This window comes from Condylostylus longicornis, unplaced genomic scaffold (assembly GCF_029603195.1).
Source record: "Condylostylus longicornis isolate FDR11 unplaced genomic scaffold, ASM2960319v2 ptg000010l, whole genome shotgun sequence".
Classification (NCBI taxonomy): domain Eukaryota; kingdom Metazoa; phylum Arthropoda; class Insecta; order Diptera; family Dolichopodidae; genus Condylostylus; species Condylostylus longicornis.
Window position 1 is genome coordinate 7,400,702 of NW_026577979.1, and position 10,788 is coordinate 7,411,489.

The window sequence follows — 10,788 nt, forward strand, 5'->3', positions numbered from 1 at the left end:
AGTAATAATGAGAAAATCTTATAACTCCCAATTACTGGTATGGTGGAGCGGTTAGTGAGATTTAATTATTTTGTTATTTTGTGGAAGCTTTCGATTTTATGGAAATATTCCAATTAACATTTTAAGTGGAATAATTACGAGACTCCACGTATCTGCCCTTTCTCTGTAGTCTTGTCATATTTTGATGCTTATATTTTCATATTTTTACAGATCCCAAACTTTTCTAAATATAATATGTATTACTAATTACTTTTGATGATTTATAAATTAATAGATTCGATTTTACATTTTTGATTATATTGGATTTAATAAATATATATTTTTTTTTATTCCAGAAATTTATAATGATTACGATTCAACGTTACAATCTCAAAAAACGGTAAGTATTTTTATTGTATTTGTGGTATGACTAATCGAACTAAATCTATTGTTAAATTATTATCCTAAACATTTTGTAATATATTTTTCTAAAAAAAAAGTAGCTTAAACTCAATTTAAAAATACCAATTTCAATACAGTAAATTTTATTAATTCTCAGCTTAACAACCTAAAACCTTAATATCAAAATATTTTCTAGTTTGATTAAATCCTTCTCTCATTCATACATTTGACATTATACACAGTTGAGAATTACATTGAAAGTTACTGCTTGCTTAATATGAAAATGTCAAAGTAAAAATTTCTAATTTCTTTTTTTTAAATTTAAAAATCGATTCTTATTCAGTTTTAACTTATCAAAAATTCAGTTTTAACTTATATCTTATACAAAGCATGTTGAATAAATCGAACCTATAAAATCTTTAAATGTGGCATAGCATATTCGATAAATTTTTATTACAAAAGAAGCAGATTTAAACTTAGTTTAGAACTTTAAATGCATATCTAAAGTATCGAAAATTCCCCAATTACAAATTTCAATATCAATCAATTATAACTGGCATTTGACTCATACAGACGGAAAATTGAAGTTTCCAAAATTTTATAACTTATAATATTATTTGTGAAAGAATTTTAGAACAATAAACATCAAGTATAAGTAAATTACAGACTTGTCAAGAATTTGCCTTAAATATTTACACGAAATGCAATTTTATTATAATATTCTTCAGTTTCAACAATGTACATGCTTTAAAATATTAATTATTCTTAAAGTGTTTACTTTCACTTTAATTTAAATTGTTGTATAATATAAACCCAATTCCCAAGAAAATTCAGTAAAAAAAAATTAATATTTTTGCAAATCATTAATGTTAAGGTCATAGAAAAATGTCAGATTTAGTTTTACTTCATTAAATATTTAAGCCCTAAGGACTCTCGTATATGTATTTACATGCATAACATATACATATACATGAATCCAAAAAAACTACAGTTTATATTATTTTTAATTAATATTAAAAAAATTTTTATTCAGTTTTTTCATAAAAACTATTTATGAAACCTTCTGCCTTAACTTTAAATTTTAAATTATTTTGAAAATCATCTACAATATTAGAAAGAAAAAAAAAGCTAAAAGAATTTATTTAATTATTTTTCTTTTTTTTTTTTCTTTTTTTGACTTATATTTTTAGATACCTGAAAATATTTACAATTCAGCTGAAGTGCAAACACAAACATCATTTTTAAATTCGGAAATAAATAATAACAATAATGATAAGGAAAATAATGAAAATTTAGATGGTGATGATGATGATGATAATAATAATAATGATGATGATAACTCAAGTGATTTAGATGAACAAAAATTTAATAAAGGAGATCTATATCCAGATTATAGTATACTCAATGGACGTAATCAAGTGCAACTTAAATCAGAGGATATAGAACAAAAAGAATTAGTTGAACAACAACAGCAACAGCAACAACAACAAAAACAGCAATATCAGCAATATGAATATGAAAAATCTTCATCAACGCCAATAGCATTAATAACAACAACAACATCATCATCATTATTATCAGCATTTTATGATGAAAATATTAATAACGATAATAGTTATAATAATAATAATAATAATATAAAAAAGGATAATGAAAATGAAAATGAACAGCAACTAAAACAAAAACAACAACAGGAACATGAACAAGAAAATATTAACGATTCTCTAGATAGAAGAACAGAAAGTGAAGAAGATTTACATAATAAATTTACATCATCATTATCATCACCATCATTGTCATCATCGATTGAAAATTTTAAAGTAGATGAAATAAAATATCTTGATGAAAATTTTTTAATAAATCATAGAGGACAAAGTAAGTTCATGGAAATACATAGTGTTTTTTTTTTATAACATTTTAATTTTGTAACCCTTTTTGTTTTGTTTTTTTTTTGTATATTAACGGTATAGTTACCATATGCATGAAATTTTTTGTACCCATTGGCATATATAAAATTTATTATGAATATTTTAAAAGTTATTTATTTTAAAAAGTAATAATTTCGAACCCTTCTGTGAGATCCATTTTGTTTCTTATTTTATAATAATTACTCGCTTAAATTATTTAAACAATAGTAAGATGAAATATTTCACTTAATTTTATGTACGAAATCTTAGTTTTCAATTTTATAATAAAAAAATATGTTGAAATTTTTTACTATTATAAAATCCACTAGAGGTAAATTTAGGCAAAATTTGATTTGAAAAATATTAGATTATTAATTGTTTTGTTAAGAAAATATCTTACTTCTAACTAAAACCAATTTGGTTTTGTTTTATATAAAGGATCTAGTCAAAGTTGCCACATAATTTCAAATATCTACAAGAAAGACAAAAAGTTTCGCCATTATCATAATAATTTAGAATTATTAATTACTTTCTATCATTTAAAAATAGTAGATTTCAAATTAAACTTTGTATTGTTTTTTTGTATCGCTTCTGTAAAATACGAGTAACATTTAATTCATTCAACTGAAAATTTATAAGAGGTTACTTATTTCAGCTATAATTATACTCATATAACTTGAATCACATAGAACTTTCATACTTTATTTTTTATAGTAATTCTAATGTGATAAAAAGTGATCCATTACTACAAAACATTGTAAACTTGTTTATACGTCCTGGTACATAGAGCTCAATTTTGAGTACCCCATTAGATATTAAAAGATATTAAAAAAGTAATAACATCATTTACAAGTTTCTTAGTTTAACTTTTATTTGCGATATGAATCAAATTAACTTAACCTTTAAATACTTAATTTTGCACATATAAAATCAAAAAATATTAAAATTTTTCATTTAAATTTTATATAAACTTGTTCCGTCGAGAAAATATCTGAATTAACTAAGACAAAGTTCTTTAATAAATTATATTTTACTGGAGATATTCCTTAATATCTAATATATATGTTTTGTATATCAAGAAGAACTCCCTAAATCAAGAAGAATTCTTTTTTTTAGATTATAATTAAAAGAGTTACGTAATTATTTATATATATTGGAATGGTCCTTTCCGATTTTCTTCCAAAAATATCTATTATTGAGTATGGTACTCAAATATAATTGAATTTTTGTATTTATATTTGATATCATAATGTATTTGATTATCCTTTTTAAATGTAAATGTAGACAAATCCGTTCTATATATTGATATGTTCGTAAAATTGATTCAAAAATATTGTATAACATCCATTGTAAATTTCTTTTTATTTACAAATTTTTTTTTATGTTATGAATTTTATTGTTCGATAGTTAATTATTAAATTTATGCAACATTTTTTCACAAACATGTATGTAATTTCATCTGATTTCACATAAAATTTATATCCTTTTTAATAAAATTCTTTCTTTTTGTATTTACATTTTTTTCCCTTAATTTCATTTTAGTTCAATCCAATTTCGACAAGCATAAAATACATCAAAGAAAAGGCAGCAATGTAAATAATTTTAATAACAGTAATATAAATAAACATAAAAAGACACTAAAATTCAAAGATTTTGAGAGCTTTCTGAGACACAATCAATTGAACACAAATAATGAAGATAAAGAAATTTCAATATCAACGCACAACAATATTAAACCAACATATGATCAACATCAATCACAATATACTGAAGATAAAATTAGAACATTAGACGATAATCCAGTAATAACATCAGAAGACAAGGATGATGATATAATTCCGTTATATCAAAAAAACGAAAAATTTCATAATAGATATCATAATATTAATCATCATCAATATAATCATAATAATCATCATCACCATCATCACCATCATCATCAACAACAACATCAGCAGCATCAACATTTAAGAAATCAACGTTATCCAACAGAGCAATTACACCAACAAAGATATCATCGTTTGCATCATTTACACAATCGTTATCATCAATATAATAATATACAACATCATCATCATCATCAGCATAATCATAATATTAATAAAATGAAACATCATACAAAGAAATGGCCCAATTTGTCACGATCTCAATATCAATTACCATCTGAACAAAATGACTACATTGATGACTTACCGCCATATATTAAAAAATACAATAGACGTACTAAACAATTACAAGATTTACTTGAAGGAACAATATCACCACAATCAGCACAACCTCTACCATCTTCTTCATTACATTCAATATCAAAATCACAATCCTATCCACCATCATCATCATCATCATCAATATTTTCAAGTCAATCAAATAAACAAGAACAACAAATACAATCAACATCATTATTAAATCCTATACAACGAACAACAATAAAACCATCATCATATTCATTATCAAAAAAGAAAATTAAAAATGAAAGAATTCATCGAAATCATAATAAAAAATGGACAATTGAAGATTTATTTGAAGAGCAACGAGCAAATCCAAATACACCAAATACAAATTCAGATGATGATGATCAATACATGAATGATTCAACATCTTTACAACAAAATTCTAATTTTAATATAAATAACAATAATAAAAATTATAGTAATAATGGTAACAAAAATAATCGTAATGGTCAAAATCAAATAATACCAAATATGAGAATAGGAACTTCAACTATGACAACAACACCAACAACCCAAAAACCAAATATAACTACTACTACAACAATAAAAAACTATGTTCTAGAACACAAAGAAATGTTGAAAACAAATGAACTTCCAATTGATAATGATAACGATAACAATGATGATGATGATGATGACGATGATATTGATTTTTCACAAGAGAATTCAATTGAATACGATACTGTTGATAATAAAAATTTAAATAGTTTTAAAAATTTACCATCAGCAATTGTTAATAATAATGACAATAGTAAAAGTAAATCTTTATTTACAACAAATAATCGAATTGTACCAATAACATCTTCAAATTATAATAATAATAATAATAATAATCGTAACAGATTTAGTAATAATGAAAATAACAATAATAATAATAATAATAATGATAATTCAACATTATCATCAGAAAATAATAATAACAATAATAATAATAATAATAACGATAATAATAAATGGTCATCAAGAACAAATTCATTTATATATCATCGAGTTGAAGCACCACGTATGGTTGGTATCGGTGATATTGGTAAAAAACAAAGACTACCATTTGTTGCTATTACAGATCGAAAATTAGAATTATCAAAAATGCAACAAAAAAATCGACAAAGTAATATGTACGAACAAAATCATTTCCCAATGCCTTAAATAAAATAAGAATATAATTTAAAACAAGAAAAAAAATGAAAACTTTACAAATAATAAAAAAAAAATAAATTAATTAAATAAATTATATAAATAAAAATAAGATAATAAATTTAGACGTTAAGAACTTATATTATACATATATACTTACTTACTATGAAACTTACTTACTTGCATAAATTTACTTATCATTCTTTTGTGAATTAATTTTTTTTTTATATTTTAGAATGGATTTTCTTTAAAATTATACATATTAAAAAAAAAAATTAATGGTACTTACTAAGAAAAAAATTAATTTTTTATTAATATGTTACTATTTTAAATTTACGCTTTTCCTCAACTTCCGATTTATTTACATATTTTAAAAATTTTTAATAATTATTTCATAAAAATGGTTAAATTAAAATTAAAATTCATGTCACAATATTCGTGTTGTTAAAATATTTTAAAACTTATTTTACAACTTCTAATAATTATATAACATAACTTCTAAATATAATTTAAAATTAATGGGACATAATATATACATATAAAAAGTAATTATTTTTACAAACCGCTTTCATTTAAAATTTGTAAAATTAATACAAAATCTTAAAAAATTTTATTATACATTAAAAAATCGTAAATTTTTTCACTTGTTATATAACACTTCCATAATAATTATGTACTAAAAAACCCTACAAATTAATATCATTTATTTTAAATTCATTAAAAATTTTAAGACCCTAAGAATATATTATTATGTATTTGATAATTTTAGAATTTAATAGGCACTAAAATAATAGTTCATAGATAATATTGTATAATTTTAATGAGGTTAAATTTTTATATTAATTTCAATAATTTCTTTTTAATTTTGAATTCATTAAATTATATTTTTCTAATACAGGCATACTTCGTTTAACGCTACCTCTTTTAACGCTGTTTCGTTATAACGCTCTTTTGAAAAAACAATTTTCAAAAATTATTATATCTCTTGGAATCACCAAATGTAAATATTTTATATTGTCACATTAAAAAAAAAATTTTTTTATTTCACAATAATCGAAATTCTAATGAATTAATTTTTATTTGAGTACAGTCGCAATTCTTAAGAATTAATTATTACATGTTCAAAGATTCTTAAGAGAGAGATTATATTGTTTTTTTGAGAGTATGCTTGGAAAATAATCTAGGAATAATCCAAAATGCTTTAGAAGATTTATGTGAAAATGATCCCAATTTTGAAAGGTCTTGTGCTATAAAACGAGGAGTAATGAATACTTTATCACCCTACATAGAACTCTTAAAGGAGAAGAGAAAATTATCAAAGCAATTAAGCTTAGACATATTTTTTAAAAAAGACAATTAAATATGACCTTTATTTTGTGAAATGTATTAATGTATTTAATTAATTTTATTGAAATTCTTATTTATTTTTTAATTTTTAAATGAAGTATAAATGAAATTAAATTTTTTTCAAAATAAAAATATATACGATCTTATTATTTTTGGCTTGAAAAAGTACCAAAAAAAGTTGGTACGAGTAGTAACATAACCCTATATTTTAGTGTAAAAGGAGCCTCTTTTAACGCTGTTTCTGTTAACGCTCAACTTCTAGGAACGCATCATGAGCGTTAAACGAGATATGCCTGTAATTTCATATATTTTTTATATAATTATAAATACAAGTATATATTAATTTTTAGAGTTCATTTCAATCAAATTTTAATGACTATAATGGGGCAAAAACATATTTTAAAATCTTTAGTAAGTACCAAAAAATTAATTCAATAATAAATCACTTTGGTTTCAAAACTATATATACATAATATTAAAAATAGCAAAATAAATAACTAATACAAAATATAAATAAATATATAAGCTATATATACAAAAAATTATATTACTATCCTTTTTAATATGTATGTATATAAAATCAGATCTTATAAAAGATTTTGAATCACTAATTTACACAGAAATAAAAGAACGTAACCAAAATTAAAAAAAAAAAAAAACAAAACAATTATCATTAAAAAGAACTCAAAATTAATATGATAATAATTGCATAAGAAATAAGAAACAAGAAAAAAAACCAAAGAAAAATCAAAGGTTATATTATTATGTAAGAGAGAACTACACAATATTATATAATTATATATAGGTACTATATAATTTTAAAATATTTATTTTATATTTGTACACATATTTCGATTCCAATATGATTGTATGCATTACAAAAACATATTATTTAAAATTTATATTATATACATGTATGTATATAATTTATATACTATATTTCAGTAATCACATATCGGCTAATATAAAAAATAAATATGTAATAACAATAATAATAACATGTACTTAACTTTAAGCATTATATACAAAATTATATTATATATTTATATGTATATTAAATATGTACAGTATTATTTTCAAAAAAATTATCACATAAGTCAATTGTATAATTTAAAATATTTGTATAAATTTAGAAAAGATAATAGAAAAAAAAAACAAAAGAAACAAATAACCAAAAAAAAAAACAATATAACTAAATCAGAAGAAAATCTAAAATAAAAAAAACATGTAAATTAAAAAAAAAGAATAACTTTTATTTAAAAACTAAAAATATTAAATATTATATTATGATATGTATATATACTATTATATAAAGTAATATATATATATAATACCGTAACTTCAAATTATACAATTCAGTGTTAGAGATGGTAAAATATAATTGCTGAATTTTTTAGAAATTGCAAAATATTACTTTATAATTTTGAAGTCATGGATACACAACTCTTGTATAAAATTTTCTAGTTTCCAAATTGCATTGAAACGTTATTAATACACAATATAACTCGTTACAAATTAATGCAGCTCGTATACATACTGAATTATATATATATATTATATTGTATCATTGCAATTTTGAAGTGAGATATTATGATTATACTGGCAGTTTGGGTTAATTGTTAATTGGTTAATTTACATAATATTATTAAAAACAGAAATGTCGAAAAAAAGCCTCTACGACAGAACTTGAGTAACTTATCGTTTTTCTTTTTGTCTTAAAATTTTTGGAATTATACTAAATGTTAACCTGATAATTTTGATTATGGTAATTTTGAAGTCGTGGAACATACTTTTTTTTCGTTACGCACAATTATCTTGTAAAACATGTGTATTTTTAAAAAATATTAATTAAATTTTCTCACATTCATTTGTAAGTATAACATGTTCTGGTTTAAGTTTTGTGAGTCTTTATCTAATACGATTTGACATAAGATATTATGAATTTATATACATAATCAACAAAGCTTATTTTTTAAACTTAATGGTAAACAGTTAAGCTGCAATTATTTAAATACCCATATATAAATTGCCAGTAAAAATTATATAATGTAACATTATTAATTCATATAATGTAGCATTATTATATGTATTTATATACTAAAACATTCACATTAAATGATACAAGTACAGAAATTGAATTATATACCGGAACATATACAAAAACATAATATTCTTACAATATTATTATATGTTTAAGAAAAAAATACATTACATTTTAAGTTTGTTTCAATTATCAAAAATTAATTTCAATATACACATATTATTAATATTAATATAAAATCTATATATACATATACATATATACATATAATAAATTAATTAATTTAAAATCTATACCATTAAAATTAAGTTTCAATTTTTCAATATACACAAAATGTTACTGCCGCTTTTGCTCCTTTATAATTTCAAAAAAGAAAAAAAAAAACAAAAAAAAAATAACATTTTAAATTGATAATTAAATAAAAAAAAAGTGAGGTACTTATATAAAAACAGCATTATTATTAATAAAAATAATAATAATAATATTAATAATAATAATAATAAAAACATACTGTTATTTATTAAACATGAAAATAATGTATATTTTAAAACATTATAAATTATATTATATTAAAAACACTATATAATTAATAAAAAATAAAATGAGAACAATATTTTAGTTATGTAATTCTAAAACTATAACAAAATAAAATAAAAAAAAAGATTAAATAAATCACAACAATAAAAATTTTGTTGAAATATAAGATTTCAAAATATTGCGATGTTTCTTTTTTTAATATAGTTCACAAATTTTGTGTTTTACAATTCTTAAACACTAAATCATTTTAATCTGTTATGTTGTACACTGTAACGATATACCATTTCCATTTCAATATTTATTTATGTATTGCAAGGTAGCAAGCTTTCATTTTCCATTTCTACAAATTTAAGCCATGTAAATTCCCTGAAAAGTTCCTTAGTGACTTTCTGTAGCAAACAAACTGAAATATTAAATTTCAAGAAATTCCGTCAATTAGTTTTTTTTGATAACAATATGGTAAAAAATGTTAAATCGGCCCCTAGTTCGGTTTCCGTGCCCTGATATTCTCAAAAAAATTATAAGTTGATTGTTTTAAAACCCAAAGTATTAAATTTCAAGTAAATTAGTTGATAATTTCTCTTTAAGCATATGCACAAAAATGTAAATTTCCAATAGTCCAAGTTTAATTGCTGACACCCGATGGTCACAAAAATTTAAACGGTTTTTCGTAGCTTACATAATGTATAAAATTTTAAGAAAATCTGACCAATAAAAAAAAAACGTCTGTAACACATGTTTTAGTTCCGTTCATCTTTTTTCTAAAAATGTCATGTTTATTCAAACTGAATTTCAAGCTGCCTCAATAACGTTTAATTTTCTTAAAATATCTTGCAATAACAATTAATAGTTTTACAGATTAGCATATGTATTACAAGTATTTGAAATTACTTTTCGATTTCAGATTATTTATACATACAGGTACGTACATATATAATATGTACATATTTTAAGAGCTACATATTTCTCTTGCTATGTATACAGTTTCTTAAAATTTTTACTTTAGAAGCCTTATTAGCTTTATATAATGTGTAGGAAGTCATTTTATATATTTATTCTACATAACACTAATATTATTCTCTACCTACACAAAAATCTACTGCTTTTTAGTTTTCTTAACTCGTCAACACTTTATTGAAATATTGTTTCATAACAATCCACGTTGAACAAATGTTGCTAGCTTAACTTACTTCAAATTTTTATTTTATTA

General features: G+C 21.5%; 1 protein-coding gene across 1 annotated transcript in view; it reads left to right on the forward strand.

Annotated features, from left to right (window-relative positions):
- The window catches only part of LOC129618724 (probable cyclin-dependent serine/threonine-protein kinase DDB_G0292550), an 89,005-nt gene extending 82,934 nt beyond the window's left edge, over window positions 1-6,071 (forward strand). The window contains exons 2-4 of the mRNA XM_055533672.1: window positions 336-379; window positions 1,572-2,256; window positions 3,831-6,071. Of these exons, the coding sequence (XP_055389647.1) occupies window positions 336-379; window positions 1,572-2,256; window positions 3,831-5,665 (2,564 nt within the window). The 3' untranslated portion in view covers window positions 5,666-6,071. The remainder of the gene's footprint in view (window positions 1-335; window positions 380-1,571; window positions 2,257-3,830) is intronic.
- The last annotated feature ends 4,717 nt before the right edge of the window (window positions 6,072-10,788 follow it).